Below are 22,086 nucleotides of genomic sequence, written 5' to 3' on the forward strand. Positions count from 1 at the left end.
CAGATAACATATCAGTAAATATTCTATAAAAACATATATAAATGTGGTTAAAGCATTTATACAGCATTCTGTCCAATACCTAGTTGCCCTAAGTAATAATGGAAAATAACATACAATAATGGAAAATACAATATGTAGACGATTATAAAAACAAGGCAATAATTTTTTTAAAGTTAATCATTTTTACTCTAACTTAAGCATTGATAATCTGACCATTAAAATTGTTTGATAAATTTAAATACAGCCCAATTTGTATTAGACCAAATTGATTCTGTTAAGGTATTAATTTGGTGTTTTGTGGAGGATGGTTCTAAATGAACATATTTGTCTAGTTTTTAAATGCACAGCAATGTGTAATTGAAAAAGAAAACAAATGGTTTTGAGAAATGCATTAATTTTTTAAAACAACAGATTCTAACTGGACCAAATTGTTCTTACTCTTTTTTTCATTTTCATTTGCATCTGTTGGACAGAACACTAACACTGGTTTTTAGAAAATCTCTTTATTAAAGTTATTTAAATAATATCCTGTGTGAATTATAAATTCAAAATTAAGCTTCAAGTGTCCTTCTTCTCTCAGGAAAAATATTGTGAAAACCAGGCCATCTGCTGAGGTACTACAGTTACATTTGGCCCTCAGAATGTGCTTGGCATGCTCTGTTTTAGCACTCTGCTGGATTATAAGCCCACAAAACAAGTTCACCTTGATCTTTCACATTAAATATAAAGTATCTCAGGGACAAAATTGGACATAAATCTAAACCTGTGACGTTTCCATCTAAAGAAGACCAAAATAAAATGGAACTTTGGGTTCAACAAAACAACAAAACACCAGAAGTGTCAGAAACGCAAGTCTTGAATCTCTAACAGTCAGGAAGTATGGCAAACAGTGCCTCTTCTGAACAGAATCAAAATCACTGTTCAGCCGTCAACAGCAGCAGCCTGCTGGTTCAGGACAACCTCCCCACCCTGACGATATCTGGAAAGATCCGGGTAACAGTTACTTTCTTCCTTTTTCTACTCTCTACGACTTTCAATGCTTCTTTCTTGTTGAAACTTCAGAAGTGGACTCAGAAGAAAGAGAAAGGGAAAAAGCTCTCAAGAATGAAGTTACTTTTAAAACATCTGACCTTAGCCAACCTGCTGGAGACTCTGATTGTCATGCCACTGGATGGAATGTGGAACATCACAGTCCAATGGTATGCTGGAGAGTTCCTCTGTAAAGTCCTCAGCTATCTGAAGCTTTTCTCCATGTATGCCCCAGCCTTCATGATGGTAGTAATCAGCCTGGACCGTTCCCTGGCCATCACGAGGCCCCTAGCTGTGAAAAGCAACAAGCTCAGTCAGTCCAATATTGGCCTGGCGTGGCTCCTCAGTAGCCTCTTTGCTGGACCACAGGTAAACTGTTATCATGAATTTGTTAGGCTATGACGATCACAAATTTCCTAGCTAAATGAGTATTGCATAATATTATTTTATGTCAAAGGCAGCATTGTATTATCTTTAAGAGCTTGTGTTCTGTTACCTTGGCTTTTCCAGGCTTCAGTTTATAAAATGGAGCTAATGCTTACTTTATGAAGCTTTTGTGATGATTAAATTAATAATTTATTAAAGGGTCTAGCAGAATTTCTGGGACGTAGTAAATACTCCCCCAAAATGTAGCTATTCTCAGATTTGACCTCATTCGCATCTTAGTCTTTCATCTATTTTTCTTTTTGCTCTGGTTGGCAAGGTAAATTGATAGACTCTTTAAGAACTATGATGATATTGACAGTATAAGGTCTTTGTATAAGTACAGCTATTTGAAAAGTAGTTGTTAATTTGGAAAACTAATGTAGATGAAAGTTAAAACAGAAGTAGAAATAAGTCAATTTATTATAATAACTGAAACACAAACCCCCACAATTTCACTCTCTTTTAAAGGACTCTTCCAGGAGCTATAACTAAAATATTGTTTTATTAACTCAATTATCTTCATCTAAGTATAGCACAGTAATAATAGAAAGAAAATATCAAATACATATCAATTGTGATGTAACAAAAAGAAAATATAAAATTAACTTTAAATTGTTTAGGCATTGCAGGTAATACTCTGACTTCAAATATACTACTCTACCTGAGATTTATGTGAATATGAGCTACAGAAAATAATGGTACTTTTTTTTTTGTAAAACAAATAACTTTACTTTCGGCAGCACTTAAATCTATAAAGAACTTTGTGAAGTTTCCTGAAAAACCTAACATACATAATCTTATTTGATATTTATACTAACTTTATGAAGTAAGTATATAGGAACTTGGTTATTATCCCCTATTTCACATATATGAGAACATACGAAGAGAATCTTTAACAATAATGGCATTCAAACCTTTTTGTCAGTAACCCCAAAAAATACATACAACATAGAAACTTAGTTTGTCTGTCTCTCTCTCTTATGTACCTATGACCGAGAAAAGGTTTTCGTAAAATAAATATCTATTCTGTTCCACTTTATTTTTTAAAGTTGTTTACAACCAACTGATAGGCACAACGTGCAATCTAAAAACACTGGTTTAAAGGTGTTCATTGGCTTTCCCCATGTCACTTGGCCTGTTCTCTTTTTGTTAAGTCCAATTTTTTCTTTTAATATAGCTCTTTATTATCTCTGAATAAAAAGTTTTAATCCTATGACTAATGTTACACATATTTGATGGGGCAGACAGGAGATAGAGAGGGCTTTTTATTGCTACACTGTGACACATGATGAGTGTACCTCATGCTTCACCACACTCTACAGTAAGCCGATTGACAAAGGCGCATCCTGTCATGGTTAATTTACATTGAAAGAATGACTTTAATCTTCATCCTTTGGTGCATATATTGATTTTCTATTACTTGAGTAATTCATACCTAGATTTTTTTAAAAAAACTAATTAGTCTGTTGTCACAACTCAGGCCTTGGAATCAGAATTTATGACATTTTGCTGCAGCTCAGAATGACCAAATTTCCAATTGACCAGCTTGGTTTTCCACCTTCCTGATTACTAACCTCAGAAACTAAATTCTATGATGGTTTGGGGATATATTTCCAAAAGTTTCAACATAATGTATCATAGCAACTTTTAAACTTTTTGCTAGCAATGGAATTTTTTTAAAAAACAAAATTCTATGTCAAGTCCCAATAAATGCAGAAGATTTAAGTGGAGTTGCTCTGGTTAAATAGGGTGAAGGGAGACCCAATCCTCCACTTGTGCATTTACCAGCCCTAGTGATAGTCTCTCTGAAGACCTCACATCTCCCTGCTGAAAAGCATGAGTAGCAATGGGAGAGCAAAAGTGGCTTGGGAATTGGATTTTTTTTTAAATTGGTTTAGAATCTCAGTACTGTCTCTTACCAGCTATGTGATTCTGAGTAAATCACTTAACTAAGTTTAAAGTTAATTGTAAATAATAAATTGTAAAGAATTAGGTATATAAAATCACCTAGTATAAGACTATACTTAAACAGTCAATGTTCATTCCTTCCTTTCCTCCTGTCTTTATTTTTTCTATCACCAGATCAGGAGAGAAAATAATAGGGAAATATAAGTATTAAAATGGACAGTTCTTTAAAAAACAGCAAAGAGATTTGCTTATACGAGGTTCAATTATTTCAAATTTCTCAGAACTATAACATTTATTCTCACTTATAAGTAAATTTGGCCAACTTACTCCCTAGTCACTAAGCTATCCCACTCACTATGAAAGCTGTATTTGCCAAAGCAAATTCAAGTCTTGGAGGCATCATGTCTAAAAGTAGGATAGGGAAGAAAAAAAAAGAGAAGGAAGAAAGGAAGGAAAGAAGGGTGGAAGGAAGGAAAGAAGGAAAGAGAAGAGAAGAAAGAAAAGAAAAAAAAAAAGGCAACAAACATGACCTGAAAGATCTGATTTAAGACCATCCGTGGTTAGGTTGGTAAGTGCACATTGAGGAAAAACATTTTCTGAATTAAGTGTGTCCTAGTCTAATTAAAAATTGCATGGTTTTCAGTGACACAAGAATTCCAGAGTAGCAGATGTTTGTATGAAGAGTTCCTACTAGTAGCTGAACTGTTTAATATGGAACATTACATATCGACAATATTTAAATTCTGTAGTTAACCAAGGCCTGCAGGCAAGATATATGAGCCATCCTTTAGTATTTGTAAAGATGTCTGGTCTGAAGATGTATGGAGGCTTGCCTTGACACAGAGCATTTATAGGGGTAGAATGTACGAATGTACTTCTGAACTCACGAGCAGCTTAAATTCAATAAATACTCATCACATGTGTACAATATTCAAAGAACTGTGCTGGAACATAGTAATAGCATATTAATAGCAGAAATAACAACAATAATGATGATGATGGTAGATAATAGTTATTGAGGACATAAATGTGTGACAGGAATTGTGCTAATGCTTTTGCCTTCATTACTTCATGTAAAGCTCCCAATAAGCTTATAAATTAGATACAATTATTATTTTTATTTTACTTATGAAGAAACTAAGGATAAGATGTTATATAACATGCTTAAGATCACCATCTAGTAAATGGAAGTGCCATACATCCAATTAACTCCATACCCAGAGGTTTTTTTCTTTCGGTTTATTTATTTATTTTTTATTATGGTGACATTGATTAACAAAATCCAATAAGTTTCAAGTGTACAATTCAACAATAAGGCATATATATATATTGCATGTGTGTTCACTGTCCATAATTAGATTTCTTCTGCCACCACATATTTGACTCCTTTTACCCCATCTACCTTTCCCATTACTCCCTCCCCTCTGATAACCACTAGTCTACTGTCCATGTCCATAAGTTTCTGTTTGTTTGTTATGTTTGTTGGTTGCTTTTAGATTTATATCCCACATGTAAGTGGTATCATATGGTTTTCAAAATTTTCTGTCTGGTTTATTTCTCTCAGCATGATTATCTCAAGATCCATCGGTGTTGTCACAAATGGCAGTTTTTCATCTCTTCTTATAGCTGAGTAATGTTCCATTGTGTATATAAAAATAAATATAAATACAAATATAAATATAAATACAAATATAAATATAAATACAAATACAAATATAAATATAAATAGATAGATAGTATCTTCTTTAGCCAATCATCTATTGTAGGACACTTCAGTTGCTTCCATGTCCTGGGCACTGTAAATAACACTGCTATGAACATCAGTGTGCATATATCTTTTTGAATATATGTTTTCAATTCTTTGGGGTAAACACTCAGTAGAGAGATTGCTGGATCATATGGTAGATAAATTCTTAGTTTTTTGAGAGATCTCCATACTGTTTTCCATAGTGGTTGTACCAATTTGCAGTCCCACCAGCAGTGCATGAGGGTTCCTTTTCTCCCACATCCTAACACTTGTTATTACTTGTCCTGTTGATAACAGCTATCTAACAGGTGTGAGATAATATCTCACTGTGGTTTTGATTTATATTTCCCTAATAGCTAGTGATTTTGAGCATCTTTTCAAATGTTTGTTGGCCATTTGTATGTCTTCCTGGGAGAAGTGTCTGTTCAGGTCCTCTGCCCATTTTTTAATTGGATTGTTTGGGGTTTTTTGTTGTTTTTGTGTTGTATGAGTTCTTTGTATATTTTTGTGATTAGTTTTGTGTCCTAGTATGTGGTCAATCTTTGAGAGTGTTCCATATGCAATAGAAAAGAATATATAAGCGGCTGTTTTGGGATGAAAGACTCTGTAAATATCAGTTATGTCCAGTTGGTCTAATGTGTCATTTAAAGATATAATTTCCTTATTGATTTTCTACTTGGATTATCTGTTCATAGCCAACAATGGGGTATTTAGGTCTCCTGCTATGATAGTGCTAGTAACTGCTGTATATATTTTGGGGCTCCCTGATTAGGAGTATAGATATTGATGTGTTCAGTCTTCTTGGTATGTGATTCCCTTTATCATTAGGAAGCATCTCTCAGTATCTTTCTTTACCTTTTTTATTTTGAGTCTAGTTTCCAATATCAGTATCGCTACTCCCAATTTTCTCTAAATGCCATTTGCTTGAAATAGCATTTTCCACCCTTTCACTTTGAGTCCATATTTGTCTTTGAAACTGAGATGTGTCTCCTGGAGACAGCATATGGTTGGGTTTTGTTTTTTGAGCCAATCTGCAACTCAGTGTCTTTTTATTGGTAAGTTCAGTTCATTTACATTTAGGGTGATTATTGAAATATGAGATTTTTCTATAGCTATTTTATTTTTTGTTTTCTAGTGGCTTGATGTTTCTTTCCACTTGCATTTCTGTCTGTTATTTTAATTTTGTGGAGTTTTGTGGATTTTCCTTCTGATCTTTCTTGTTTCATGTTATGTACCTCAGTTCTGGATCTTTGGCGTGTGGTTATCATTAAGAATATGTAAAGGATAATTATATGTCCCTTTTTCTTCTGTGTATGCCTTATCTTCATTCTCTGTTGTGAATTTGGATTTTCGATTTCCTCCCTTTTCTATTATTGTGTCTCAAATCGTCTCTATGTACACTGAAAGTTCATTTCTATCTTGCAATAGAAATTTTCTTCTTATTGTTTAAGGTTATAATACCCTGTTTTTAATAAGGGTTGCACTGCTCAGTTTCTGTCTGCCTGTTAGATGCCTTACTCATAGTTATGCATTCTTTTTGTCATTTTATTTCCTGTAATGCAGGCCTCATAGTGGAGAATTCATTCAACTTTTGTATGTCTGGAAAGCTCTTTATTTCTCCTTCATATCTAAAGGAGAGCTTTGCTAAATACATTATTCTTGGCTGGAAATTCCTTTCACTTAATAGTTTGAATATTTGGTTCCACCCCTTTCTTGCTTATGAGGTTTGTGCTGAGAAGTCCAAAGATAATTTAAAGGGTTTTCCATTATAGGTTAGTGTCTTCTTTTTCCTGTCTGCCTTGAGATTTCTCTTTGTCATTAATTTTTGAAGAAGGCTTTTTTGGGTTCCGGTATATGGGTATTCTGTTAACTTCTTAGATTTGAAGCTCCAGCTCATTCCTTAGATTAGGGAAATTCTCATCAACCATTTGTCTGAAAACGCTCTCTGATTCCTCCTCTTTTTCCTTCCCTTCTGGAATACCCATTATTCTTAAGTTCCCCCTACCCTACACACCGCTATCCCCAATGGTATAATTAGCATGGGGTAAGTTAAGAGTTAAAAATAATATTCTGAGAAGAAATGAGCATATGCCACTAACTGTAAAGAAAAACAGATTGCTCTTGTTTATGGCAAAATAAAGCAAACATTTATGAAACTGTTTCCAGGGATGAGATAGAAAAAACATAAAGAAATTAAAGAAATGTAACCCAAGGCCAAAAGAATTACTGGAAGTAAAGTGAATCCCTAAATTAATCATTATAAAGAACATGGACTTGGAGCACAAAATAAATTGAACCAAGCCTAAAACAAATGAGTTTATGGACAAGCAGCATTCTAAATTTTCATACCAGTTTACTATACCTCTCTTTTAGAACTTATTACAATCTATTTTGTATTACAGATGTCACATACATGCTCTATCTGCCTAATAGAATATATCTGGCTCATATTTTAGTATATAGTGTATTTAGCATAGTTCTTTAATGAAAGAGTTACTTTAAAAAAATAAGCATTTGTTAAATAAATAAAAATAAGAACCAAAACTCAAATCGTAATACCATATTTCAAAGTCCCATTGTTGAAAGTTTCATCATTATGACTTCGAAACATAAAATATTAAACTTAAAATGTGTCCCAGTGCAGAGCAGAATATCAAATTTGGGTCATCTGGTTCCAAATACTATTGGAAAGGTGGAAAGAGATGTAAAGATTTTAAGGAAATATAAGACTAAGGTTTATAAGAAGTAACTCTTCCAAAGATTTCAACTCACATCTGTTGGGTCAAATTAAAAACTAAATTTAAACAAGGTCAAGTTGAAAAGAAGTATGGAAAACTGAAAGGGTCACTTTGTAATGTGGAAAAAGTTGGTCTGGATCATAAAATAAAATTAGTTGAATGCGTTTGAGTTTCTTGATTTTAAAATTTATGACATGATCATTGGGCTCCCTCTAGTGGCTTAATTAAAAAAAAAATTTTTGCCCTCAAGGCTAGAAGATCTGAAACTGAAAATCAATATTTTAATTACAATAAAAAGAAACAAGATTATATTTTATATTATGTTTACATATATTTTTATTATATTTATATTTTATTAAAAATTTTCTACCCTAAAAGGAAAAAAGAAATATAGCATTTTTAAAAAAAGTGTATTCCTGGTCAAATATAGAGAGAAAGGAGAAGGGTGAAGTGGGTAAAGGGGATCAAATATATGGTAGCTGAAGGAAACTGGATTTTGGGTGGTAAATAAACAGATGTCAAATTATAATGTACATCTGAAAATTATATAATTGTATTAACTGATGTTACCCCAATGAACTTAATTTTTAAAAAGTTTTAAAAAATTAAAATTAAAATTAAAAAAATAATAAAAAGTATATTCCTCTTCCACTTCATCATCTCAAAGGGAAAGAACTACTAAGACTGTTAAATTAATTAAATTCAAATTTACTAATTCAATAAAAAACTAAAAATATATATATACTGTCATTCTCATTGATCTAAAGTAAAAGAAATCCTGGCAACAAAAGCAAAAATAAACAAGCTGGAACAACATCCAACTAAAAAGCTACTGCAGAGCAAAGGAAACTATCAAAAAAAATGAAAAGGCAACTTTCTAAATAGGAGAAAATATTTGCAAATTATAGATCTGATAAGGAGTTAATATCTAAAATAGACTCATTCTCCCTCCACCACATATATGACAATGGTCCTGGAAGGTTATAATGGAGCTGAAAAATTCCTATTGGCTAGTAGCTCTCCTAGCTCAGCACATTACACAAATATCATTGTGTTACAATTTCCTATAGTATTCAGTACAGTAATGTTGCCATAAAGCTAGGGGCTCTGGTTACTGGGTTCTTGTTGTATTCCTCGAGATAGAATTTAAAGGCGAGACGAACAGCAGGAATAGAAGCATAAGGTTTATTAAAGAGAAAATACATACTCGAGATGGGGGAGTGTGGGCTTATGAGAGAGAGAGGGAGGGAGAGACAGACAGACAGACAGACAGACACCCGAGATAGCAGATTATGAACTTTTTATTCTCCCTGGAGATAGAGCCCAGGAAAATGCGGTGTCGACATAGCCTCTTGTTTCTTTCCAGTAGGCAGGGGACTCAGTTTCCCTCTTTTTCTTACCCATATGGTGCTTCCAGAATTGTCATGGCATCAGGTACATGATGGGACCTGCAGTACTTGCAATACAGATGAGGTTATAATGATATTATAATCAGCCAAAGGTCATGCCCTAACCAAAGATGGCATTTAGACTGGAAAAGATCAGTTTTGATTTATCACCCTTGCTGAGGCTAAAAAAGGAGAAGTTATGAAAAAAGGAAAAATTTCCAGAGTCATATCTTGGGGGTGTGTGTGAGGGGGGTGGGGAGGTAGGGGTTCCCTGCACTATCTGTCCTGCCTCAGTAACATGCTGTATAGGTTTGTAGTTGAGAAGCTTAATTTTCCTCCAAAATATATTATTTTGACATAAGGATTATTTTAGGCTGATTAACTTTGAGAAACAGAAGATATGGGAGAAGCTCCGAAAAAAAAGCAGAAGTTACCCTTTATAAAAAACATTTACGTGTGTAAGAAAAATCTCCATTTGTAAGAATGCCTCTCTCTCTCTCTCTCTCTCTCTCTCTCTCTCTCTCTCTCTCTCTCTCTCTCTCTCTCTGTGTAGAGGGGATGACCTTATCTATAGAAACTCTTATCAGTGTAATAGACATTAAATCTACATAATAATCTTGTCTTTGTCCACTGTGCTTTTCCTGGTAACTTTCTAAAAGTGCCTCTCCCCAACCCAATACCTTCTTTTCTCTTCAGTTGAAGATGGCATTTAAAGTGGTGGCTCTGCCATTTTGGCAAGTTATTCTGTTTTCATGGGTCTCTTCCATGCAGACATGAGGTATACATGTTATTAAACTTTTGTTTGTTTCCCTCGTAATCTGTTGTTCATTACTTGGGGTCTCAGCTAAGAGCCCAGAAAGGTGGAAAACTATTCTTCCTCCCCTCCAGAGCAATAAGCTATACTATCCCAGTTTGTGTAAGTAGACTCTGTGATGTGCTCACAATGACAAAACAATGCATTTCTCAGGCCAGATCCCCATTGTTAAGTGGCACATGCCAGTATATAAAAAACTCTTCAACTCAATAGCAAAAAATAAAAAATAAAATTCAATTAAGACATGGGCAAAGGATCTAAATAGATATTTTTCCAAAGAGGACAAATGATCAACGGGTATATGAAAGGGTGCTCAACATCATTAATGATCAGAGAAATACAAATGAAAGCCACAATGAGGTATCACCTCACAAGTATAAGATAGCTATTATCGAAAAGCTATGAAATAACAAGTGTTGGTGAGGATGTGGGAAAAAGGAAACACTAGTACACTGTTAGTAGGAATGTAAATTGGTACAACTGTTGTGGCGCGATCAATTCTAAGACCCACGGAGCCAATTGAGATGAATTACGAGCCTTTATTAGCCGGCCAGCGACTGACTCTCCACCACGCAGGGTCAGAGAATCAGCCCTGAGCTCCCAAAAGAGGCAGCTTATAAAGCCTAGAACCACATCAAACAAGCAAGCAGATTACAGAAGCAAAAGCTGGCTCACTTGAAAATTTTCCACCTTTAACACAACCACTATAGAAAATAGTATGAAGATTCCCAAAGAAGTTAAAATAGAAGTACTTTATGATCTTGTAAATTCGCTTCACAATATTTATGCAAAAGAAACAAAATCACTATCTTGGAAATATATCAGCACCCCCATGTTTATTGCAGCATTATTTACATTAGTCAAGACATGGAAACAACCTAAGTGTCCACTGATAGATGAATGGAAAAAGAAAATGTGAAATATGAACACACGCATATGAATATGATTTAGTCATAAAAAAGAAGGAAATCTTGCCATTTGCAACAATATGGATGGACCATGGTGACATTATGCAAAATAAAATAAGTCGTACAGAGAAAACCAAATACTGTATGATATCATTTATATGTAAAATATTTTTTAAAAACAGAAAAAGACAGACAGGAAAGAAGGAAGGAAGGAAGGAAGGAAGGAAGGAAGGAAGGAAGGAAGGAAGGAAGGAAGGAAGGAAGGAAGGCAGGTAGGCAACAAGCTCATAGATACAGAGAACAGATTGGTGGTTGCCAGAGATGGTGAGGGGTGGGGAGAGAATGGGTGAAGAGAATCGAACCATATAAACTTCCAGTTATAAATGTCATGGGGATGTAATACATAGCATGGAGACTATTCTGTACTTAAAATGTTGCTAAGAAAGTTGTTGAGAGTTCTCAGAAGAAAAAGAAAATTTGTAACTATATATGGTGACAGATATTCACTAGACTTATTGTGGTGATCATTTCCCAATATATATTTTTGTATACATATATCATTGTGTATATTATTTTGAATTATTATGTTGTACACCAGAAACTAATATAGTGTTATATGTCAATTATACCTCAATTTTTAAAAAGAAGAAATAAAAGTATACCGGGAGAAGAAAGAAATCCTATAATATTTTTGTTCAAATTCACTTGCTATCAGTTTTAAAATGTGTGGACATTCTTATCTTTTTATTTTAATAATGTTCCATAGTAAAATGAAATTTCTCAATGGAAAAGTTTGGAAATAACTAGGCAAGGAATGTTTGATGAATGGAGAAAGAATAAACATTCACTGGAACTTGTTTTTGAAAACTACTTGCAAAATTTTCTTGATTTGATTAATGCTTTAAAAAAAAAAAAAAACACATGATTCCATACCTAAGAGAAAGTTTACAAGAATGATATGATGCAAAGATTTCTGGCATACACTTCGCTCAGATTCCTCAAATATTAACATTTTACTACATTTGCTTTTTTGCTTTATTCTCTCTCTTATATACATATTTTTCTGCATTGTTTAAAAGTTTAGTCATGATGTCCCTATCAGCACCTCAATACTTCACACATAACCACAGCATGAGCATCTAAATCAGAAAATTAGTACAGATACAATTCTATTATTTAATCTATATGCCTTATTCATATCTGACCAGTTGCCCCAATAATGTCCCTTTTAACAAAAGAAAATCCAAGAATATGTGGTAAACTCAGTTTGCTGTCTCTTTGTCTCCTTTAAACTACCGACCATCCCTCAGTCTTTTTGTTTCATGGCATTGACATTTTAAGAGTGCAGGCCAATTATGTAGAATGCCACTCAATTGGAATTTGTCTGAAATTTTTCATCATTGGATTCAGATTATACACCTTTAGCAGAAATACAAAAGAAGCAATGCTGAGTTCTCAACATATTACATAAGGAAGCAGAAGCTATCCATTGGACCCATTATCAGCACTATCAACTTTAATTATTTGGTTATTTCCCTATTGTTAAGTTATTTCACTCTTTATAATAAATAAATATACTGCAGGTAGATGTTTTAAGATAATGTAAATCACAGTTCTCCACAAACAATAAGGCTAGTGCTCCCAGAAAAGGCTCCAAGGACGTCAGGTCCCCCCCCCCCAGCTTGCACCCGCTAGCCACCTGAAGTCCATAGACCAATCAGCGGGTGCCAGGACCACGCTGTGGCACCACACTGCTGCACCGATGAAAGAGCACCATGCTATGCTTTTGCCTTTTTTGAATCTTCCCCTTCCTGGACGTGACCCTTAAAACCCTGCCCACCCTGCCCGGGTGCGACTTCTCTGGCCCCTTTCCTCAGTACCAGAAAACCTCACCCAGGACGGCTTGCCTTTCAATAAAAGATGCCTGTTAATCATAAGTCAGACTCTGTCTGTTGAGTGGCCGAACCTTACACAAACTTTCACCAATATTTTTTTATAATCCATTGATGATTCTTGTCCGAATCACTTATTATTGCAGTTATACAACTATTTCCATTATTTCCTTTACATTTATTAGTTTGCTTCCTACAGTAACAAAGAGCTTTCCCTCCGCTCCATTTGTTTGTTGTTGTTTTTATATCGGCATGGAATCATGGATTCTTACTTTATTCAATAGTTTATCATTTTTTATCAGTTTTTAAGTTTATTTTCATCCTTAAACTATCCTAGATTTTGCCAATGAGAGTGCTTTCAAGGTGGCTCCTGAGCTCTTTTTACATGCTCCATCATTCTCTGAGCACTTCTTGACTTTTTGGCACAACAAGATGTTCTAAGCACATATTGGATTTTGCTTGCCCAGCCTTGGCATCATCCTCTTCTCTAATGAGCTCTGGTTCCTTCGGTAGCAAATGGCAGTTAGAACCCAAGATCTGGGAACTAAAGTATCATTGTTCCTGAGGTCTCTCAATAGACAGAACTGGAAAATAAATATATGTACACATGCACATGCACACTCATGTTATACACATCCATATACATAGAAATTTTCCTTACTTTTTTTTAGAGACATACAGTGCTCCATTATTTGGTCTACCAGTTTATTCAGTCACTGTTTCGTGAATTGGTACTTAGATTGTTTTAAATGATTTTCAATTACAAACAGTGCATCAATGAATAACCTTGTGCATGTATATTTTCATATAATGGAGGCAGGGGTGTGTTCTCAGAGTAAATTCATGGATCAAAGGTAAATGCATATGTAGTTATGATAGTTACTGCCAAATACTCCTCAATAATGGTTGTATCAATTTGCATTCTCACTAGCAATGTATAAGAGTTCTTGTTTCCCCACAGCCTTGCCATGAGAGTGTGTTGCTATTCTTTTCAAGTTTTGCCAATCTTGATAGTGAAGAATGGCATTTTGATGTACCCTTAATTGGCATTTCTCTTTTCATGAATGAGGGTGAATATCTCTTCATAAGCTTAAGGGCCATGTTATATCTTTCTTTAAAAAAACTGTTCATGTCTTTTGATCACTTTATTGAGGGTTTCTGTCTCAAAAATAAAATTTAAATGTGTATTTTGGGGGTACATTCAAAATGCTAGACACAGTTTTAGGAGGTGCAGATAGAACAGTGAACAAAACTATTTGCAATGTTTATTCAGCATAATTGCACCTGCAATTAGAACATAAATAAGGTTTAAATCCTTGTTTGAGGGTTGCTGTCCAAAACTCCACAATCTTATAGATCCATTCTCATTCCACACACTTATTTTATGTAAAGATACACTTATAACTTTTCATAGAAATGCCAAAAGGATAATATCGAGGAACTCAGCGATTGCTTTGGGCAACAACACGTTAGATGGTTAACAGAATACAGAAAACTTTCAAGAAAACATCCAGATACTGTTTGAAAAAAAGTAACATGACTTTCCATTTTTTAATTTTTTTATACAGTTATATATCTTCAGAATGATTCATTTAGCAGATGATTCTGGACAGACAGGAGGTTTCTCTCAATGTGTAACACACTGCAGTTTTCCACAATGGTGGCATCAAGCCTTTTATAACTTTTTCACCTTCAGCTGCCTCTTCACCATCCCTCTTCTTATCATGTTGATCTGCAATGCAAAAATCATCTTCACACTGACACGGGTTCTTCATCAGGATCCCCACCGTATGTATTCCTTAGATTTGGTGTTAATTGTGGGTAACCAGTTTTAAAACAGCAATACTCGAAGCAGAGAGGCACTTACTATGTGCCCGTTACTGTTTTAAGCAGTTTATATATATTTATTCATTTCACATTCACTCTATCACCTCAGGCGGTAGTAGTATGATCATCTCCAATTTACAGATGTAATTTTATGTCTCCTCATGTTCTAAACTTGCACCATGGAATTAAAGATGAAATGACAATCACCCCTTTTACCAAGTATAAGGATTGGGAAATTATTCCTACTGGGCCATCACAGCATAATCAAACACCTGATTTCTAGATTATAGTAAAATACAACTCATTAAATGATAGCCAACATACTTGCTAAAGTTAACCTGTTCTGTTTCACATCAAATCTCCTATATCCACACAACACAACTATGCACATTTGTGTTTGAGTGTGTGTGTTGGATGTGCAAAATATTATTATGTAATTGACTGTTTCATCTGAAATTTCACAAATGTGGTTGCGCCTTTTTTTCTTTTTGGTTCAGTAACCTGGTGCATTCTCAAAAACTAAAATTTATAAATTTATAAAGTAAACATGGTTATGTTGGCATGACAACCAAGATGCAGAGAATTCAACTCAGCTCAACCTCAGTCTACTCTTTTAAATTTATATTTCAAGAATTTGAGAACCCCCATATTTCAGATTAGTTTGGTGGAAACTTAATTTTTAAGAGCACTATCCTTTTATTTTTAATATTTTCTATTATGTGACACAGTGGAAAACTTGAAATACGATCATTGTTTTTGAAAAAAAAATTATCATTATTAGAAACATTGAAAATTTGCTTCCATTATATTCCTTAAATTAAATTAGTGATTCTCTCTTCTTTTTTTTTGTTCATTTTTGTTATGTAATAAAACTCGTCTTTAAATATCTACTCTTTTCTCTTACCAATAGAACTACAACTGAATCAATCCAAGAACAATATACCAAGAGCCCGACTGAGGACCCTAAGGATGACGGTTGCATTTGCCACTTCATTTACTGTCTGCTGGACTCCCTACTATGTACTAGGAATTTGGTATTGGTTTGATCCTGAAATGTTAAACAGGGTTTCAGATCCAGTAAATCACTTCTTCTTTCTCTTTGCTTTCTTAAATCCATGCTTCGATCCACTAATATATGGCTATTTCTCTCTGTAATTTTTAGACTAAGTAGAAAGTCTTGCAAAGAAGAGCAAGGTAATGAATTTCCCCATTTCAGAATAGGAAACACAAACATTGCAGTGTACTTACTTATAAATAAAAGGTTAAGGTTATGTTATTATCCTTATTCTTTTTTTTAATCACATGGTCAGAGGCTCAATTACAAGGAAAAAACTCAGGAAAAATAGTGAATTATTTCCCCTTAATCACAAACTCTTGAATCAGGATATCTCTGCCCTGAGCCCCTGTAACACATTATAGAAGTTTCTTATCACTTTCTTCTCAAATAAAAATGTATAAGTATCTAAAACAGCCATGGCTTAAGGCAAAGAGATGCCAAAAAACAAGGATGAGAAACCACAACAGACTTAATCTCAGCTATCCTTGAGGGTTTTTTTCCTCCAAAAGGGTTTAGCAGCAATTACAATCTTATCCTGCTATGTTCAACCTGACAAGACTTTTATAAGTAGTTCTTCGTCCCATTTTTATATGGTACAGGTTGTAAAGTGCCTCTATATAAAGGGAAATTTTAGAGGGGTTCAGATTTGGAAGTAGTTAGAACATTTCTCTAGGTTGTACAGTCTATGGAATTTATGGTTATCAAGTGTAGTAATACTAAAATTGTTTTAAAATACAATCAAGGAAAGACCTATACTGATTATGTTTTATACATCCTCTGTTTTAATATGAGGGATTTTTCTCTATCTTCTGATCTTACTAAATTCAGAAACCATAAAGCCCTGAAAAAATAAATAAGAAATCAAGCAAAAAGAAAGATATTAGATATGTAAAAGAAATTCTGAAAATGAGTTTAATATATACAGATCAAAAAGACAATAGAGTATTGTAAAAAGCAAAAAACAAAACAAAACAAAACAAAAAAATCCCTGTAAATGTATAACATCTACTGATATTCACATTAAGTGGTATGGTTTCCAAAATAAATCAGCACAATACTGCTTTTAATTCAGTCTGTTTTTACCCATTCCATGAAAAAGGGGACAGAATGAAAATAATGGGACTATAATATCCATTAAATGAGAAAACCATATGAGACTTAAAAGAAATTCAACCATTTTTTAACTTCTTTTTTTAAAAAAGTAGGTAAAATACCATTATATTCATCTGAGCTATTCAGTGCCACACAAAAGATAGACTGTAATCTCCATATATTCCAGGGCATGTGGAATTGTGGAAAGCAAATTGTTAGTTAGACTAATGGTAGATCTTTCCTTATTTTTCTCTTATACTTCAGTTTTTCAGTGTTGTAGTGTGTAGTGTTTTTTTCTACATCCTACTTATTTTCCAATTCTGTCTCCATTTATCCTATTTCTATCACAATTTAGCTCCTTCCTTCTACTCTGTTATATCTTCTTTTTTACTAAACACATACCTTTAATTGACCAATCCATGCTCCAACCCTACAGTTGAATTGGGCAAAGATTATAATTTTTAATGTACTAAAATGCTCAAAATTAACTTTGAAGACATGTATATTGATACCAAGATTTTATAGTTCTGCTAAATGACACAGGAATATAGATAAGTCACAACAAAATCGATCTTCTCCAAGTCTCTTTATCATGTGCTTATTCCTAAACTGATAACAATTCTCACTTCCAAATTTAAAGGCAAAAAAATCATATACAAGATACAGTCTAAGGGCTTTATTAAAATACGTTTAATAAACATATGTCAATTTGGCTCTTATATGTTCAAAAAACTGATTTACTTAGATATGTTCTCAGGCGTTATTTGATACACTAAGTAAAGGGCTATTCGAAATCTTGATGCAGGGGTCTTTTAACTACGGTCCATGCACATTACTATATTTCAATGCAACTGTTTTTCTTTCATTCCTATTTGTATTATTTTTTGCATTTAAAAACATTATCCTGAGAGGGGTTTGTAGGCCAAACCAGACTGCCAAAGGATTGCCGTATCACACACAAAAAAAGGTTAGGAATTTCTGATTTCTGTCTATTTATAAGGAAGTTTAATACAATAAAAATGTATCAGAATGCATTTGTTTGTTTATATACATGCATAATACTGTTAATATTGAAACTATTCTTTCAATTCGATTACTCACCATTCGAAACTTAGAAAATCTCTTATGGCTCAATATGTAACGAAAAACTTAGCAGAAATAACTATGTTATATAATATTGTGGTGCATAATTTATAATATGGATATGGATATAAACTAAAATTTATGACTCAAAAGGTAAACGTGGGTTTTAAATTAAAGTTAGGTATGTTAGTCGGGCATGAGTGAAAGGAGAGAAGATTCAGCTCTGTAACCATAGAAACCACCCTTGAAGACCTTCCCTAAGGACCTCCCAGAAACACCTTCCTTTTACGGTTATAAATTACCCCAAATCCTAGAGCACAGAAGGCATAAAAGCTGCTGGCCACAGAATCCTGTACAGAAAGTACTACCCTAATCTGCTCACAATCTAATGTTCATTATACTGTCATTATAATACTATGTTTGTGCTGGGAAGTTCATGACTCTAATTATAAAAGACGATTCTGGATAAGCGCATGTGTGGTAGGCAAAGGGTTATATAGCAGAGGTCAGTCAAGATAACCTCACACAGGGATCATTTAGGAACTCTCATCACAGCCCAAACATAAATACCTTTTCATTTCTGTGTGGTTATAGCTGTCTTTGCTGAAAACTCGCTCCTACCCTTGGGGCATACTGTTATCTCTTCACCTCCCAAATTTCACAGGGCCGCAGCCTTCCCTAGCATGGCCCCTCTCCTTCTAAAGTGTACTTTCAATAAATCTCACTTTCAGAATCTCTCCAACTGGTAATTCTTTGCTGTATTGGTGGGGAAGAACCGAGGGACAACATACACCACCACTGTCCTCCTTCCCTGTCGGCTGGGGCTATGTGGATTTCACATCACCCCAGCAATAACAGATATACCACTCAACATAGAGTAATATTTGATATTGCAGTCATTTATTTCCAATCATAATTAAAGATGAGGATTCCTCGTAAAAAAAGAATATATTCCGCAGAGTAAATTCTAATATATCAGAAAATTAAGATTCTATTTTGGTTATCTCTTTCTTTATTTAGTATATAAAACTGTTTTAAAATAAGATTTCTTCCTGCGACTCAATCAAATAAATTACATGGACCAATGCCAATGAATTGAACAAAGATTGTCTTAATTCAATTTCAGCCTAAGAAACAGATATAATAGCCTTAACAAACACACCATGGTAGAGTACTGGAACCTACACAAACTTTCTTTTTTTTTTCTGATTCAAATTGGTTTTGCCCAGATAATAGCATTGTGACTTACTTGCTTTTTCCGCTCCCTAGCTTTATATGCCTGCTTCTTTAATCATTAAGCCTTAGAACATGAGATCAGGTCTGTAATCTTGGGGACAATAAATTTCTGGTTACACTCAGGATGACAGCCTGAGATGTGTTTCAGCTCCAGGCCCACTGAGGCAGAACAACCCCACCAGCCATGGGACCTGAGGGGATAGATGGCTCCAAGCTAATTTCAGAATTGAACACAATGATCAGTTACTCCAATTCCCTTAGTTTCCATGACTACTCATTTTTCTTTGTGTAATCTGTACTCCCAAGACACCTGGGATCCAGGTTGTTGAGAGCATTAGCTTGCCTGAGTCTCTCGGACTTGCACCTCTGCAAACCTGCCCTTATCTCTTCTTTGATTCCAAGCTAGTAAACTGACTCCTTTTATTTCAGTAACAGTACCATAAACATTATCTTTCAGGGAGCATAAATCAGTGAAAGTAAGTTAGAATTTTCTTTGAAGTGACCAGGTCTCAGAATTTATTTGGTAGTCACTCATCTATTTTACTTTTAACCTAGTTTCAAATGTTGAACACAACTCATTGAGCTTGTCCATAGGAAACTAAATGAAATAAGATTCAGTTTAATTTTTAATTAAGGTTCATTTAAATGTTCAATTTAATTCTTATGGTTAAGTTTTTAAAAATCAAGTTTAAAGTAGTCTGTTTTTAAAAGTCATGTTATAATGTGCATGCATAGGAATAATACACTATGCAAAAAGGTGTTGATAGTTCTCTCTGAATTCCTGTAATTCCAAATTTCTAATGAACATATATTGCTTTTGTAATGAGAAAAAAATACAATAAATGTCATATGTGTTGGTGTCTGTATGACTTTTCTTTTATATATCACTGTTTCTATTAAAATGTTTTCTGCTGTAACAGAAATGCCAGACTAGAAGTGGCATTTTTTCATTTCATGTTACCAGAAATCCAGAAGTAAGTAGGTAGAGTAGTTTAATTCAGAGCTTTTGCTTCCACTAAGCTTTCCTTCAATGATTAGAAGTTAGTTGTCTTCAACTGGAAGTCTCAAAGGCAGAAGGAAAGGGTGGCTTCTCATTGTGCATCTCTCTCATAACTTCAGTACTTCCTCAGTTGTCTAGAATTGGAACACATGACCACCCTGAGCACATGCCTAACCCTAAATTAATAACTAGCAGAGAAGAAAGGGATTACGCTAAACACCTTATGGGTATGCTTTATCTTGTGGAGGTAGCATTCAATTTCCCTAAACATTTAGCTACTCGGTAACTGAAAAAAAAATTGTAATTTTTTTTGTTATTTTGCGTGTATATATGTGTCTGTATGTGCACATGCATGCACAAAAGAAAGTTTGGGGGGTCAGATGCCAGCAGTACTTGCCACAATCACCAATTAACTTCTCAAAATAAATTTAGACTATGTATAACACACAATTAAACAGCACATAATCTTAATACAAAGCATATTAATCGCACAATAAATGTAGCCTTAGGGGGAAAAACAGACTTTATTGTTTTTCATGATCTAAATTCAAACATTTTAAACTCTTAGTAGTTGGAGTCTTCATTCAATGCATAGAGGGTAGCTTCCACCCAATTACTGACATTTTTGGAAAAGGCTTTGTCCCTGTTCTTTTTTTATGTGTGTCTGTTTGTATAATTAGGCCATTGGATAAGAAGTTTGCATAATTTTATAAAAATTCTGGCTATCAATTAAGATCCAGAGGATAATTGTCCAATAAACTAATTAAATTTGTGGTAACCTGAAGCAGGCTCCCCATGAAACTAATGAAACTTAACTTCAAAGCTCTCCACTTAATCAGCCTCCTTCTGAGGCACTGGAAAAGAAGTCTTCACGTGGTCATACATTTTTATAAAATTCAAAAGACTAAAGTAGTATAATTGCAATTAGTTAAGACTATCTCTTTCCACTTTTACTTCCCCTCTGTCATACTTCAGATGAGAAGGTTTTGGAATGTCCATGGAGATCTTTGGAATCCAGGCAAAAGAAAGTTGAATTACAGACATATTTATATTGAATCTATAGGGATATTATGTGGTCACTTACATGTAAAGTTAAGTTATTGCTAGCCATGACAGTAAGGTTCTAGGCATAGTTCTACATAAAATATTGTTACTCACGCCCCCCCCCCACTGACTTAGGAAAGTGTAAGACATAGTCATATCCTCAAATGGATGTGTCTAGACATATGGCATCAGAACGATGTGGGTAGTGGAGGGAAAGTACAAATGTAAAAAAGCTAGTCTATGGAAATTCTTCCACTTGTTAGCATGTACACCCTAAAATGATTCCCAATAAGTCATGCTCTTATTTAATCCCCTGAGTGCTGTTTGTTCAAGCCAAAACCCAGCATTCATCCTTAATATCACTCCCTAGTGTCTTACATCTAATCCAACAAGTCCGGTTGATTCAATCTGCAAAATATTTTACAAATTTGTCATCTATCTCCATTGTCATTAATCTAGCATAATCTGTCATCGCCTCTCTCAACCTAATTAGAGCCACAAAAATTTCAGTAAATCTTTTTGCTCTCCTATTCTCCAGGAAACAATCACAATGCTCTCTTAAAAATATAATTAAAATGTCACTACTTTGCTTAACCCATAGTGACTCTCTATCACACTTGAAACAAAATCCAAATTTTTTCCTTTGGTCTTCTAAAGGAATTTTGAATGATTGATCCTAGCTTCAGGCTGAGGGGCTTTGGGACATTGCCAAAGCAACATTTTTCCTTCTCCTGGGAAAAAATGAAATTAATATAATATCATCATTTTTCCTAAAGAGTAACACAGCAAGACCTCCACTTCTATTCAAGGAAATATATATATATATATGTGTGTGAATATGTATATAATACATATTTTATGTATTTACAATTTTATATAGTTACTTATATATGCTAA

At 34.1% G+C, this 22,086-nt stretch overlaps 1 protein-coding gene across 2 annotated transcripts; it reads left to right on the forward strand.

The window, feature by feature from the left end:
* The first annotated feature begins 854 nt into the window (after nt 1-854).
* On the forward strand, nt 855-15,993 carry GNRHR (gonadotropin releasing hormone receptor). Of its 2 annotated transcripts, none has more exons than XM_016164397.2 (3): nt 855-1,398; nt 14,419-14,638; nt 15,588-15,993. In XM_016164397.2, the coding sequence occupies exons 1-3, from the start codon at nt 880-882 to the stop codon at nt 15,830-15,832; spliced, it is 984 nt and encodes a 327-aa protein (XP_016019883.2). In that variant the 5' UTR covers nt 855-879; the 3' UTR covers nt 15,833-15,993. The 2 variants fall into 2 exon arrangements, with proteins under 2 accessions (XP_016019883.2, XP_016019884.2); XM_016164398.2 differs by having other exon boundaries at nt 880-1,398; nt 14,547-14,638; nt 15,588-15,830.
* Nucleotides 15,994-22,086: the final 6,093 nt, after the last annotated feature.

Source organism: Rousettus aegyptiacus, unplaced genomic scaffold, assembly GCF_014176215.1.
Source record: "Rousettus aegyptiacus isolate mRouAeg1 unplaced genomic scaffold, mRouAeg1.p scaffold_m13_p_10, whole genome shotgun sequence".
NCBI lineage: Eukaryota > Metazoa > Chordata > Mammalia > Chiroptera > Pteropodidae > Rousettus > Rousettus aegyptiacus.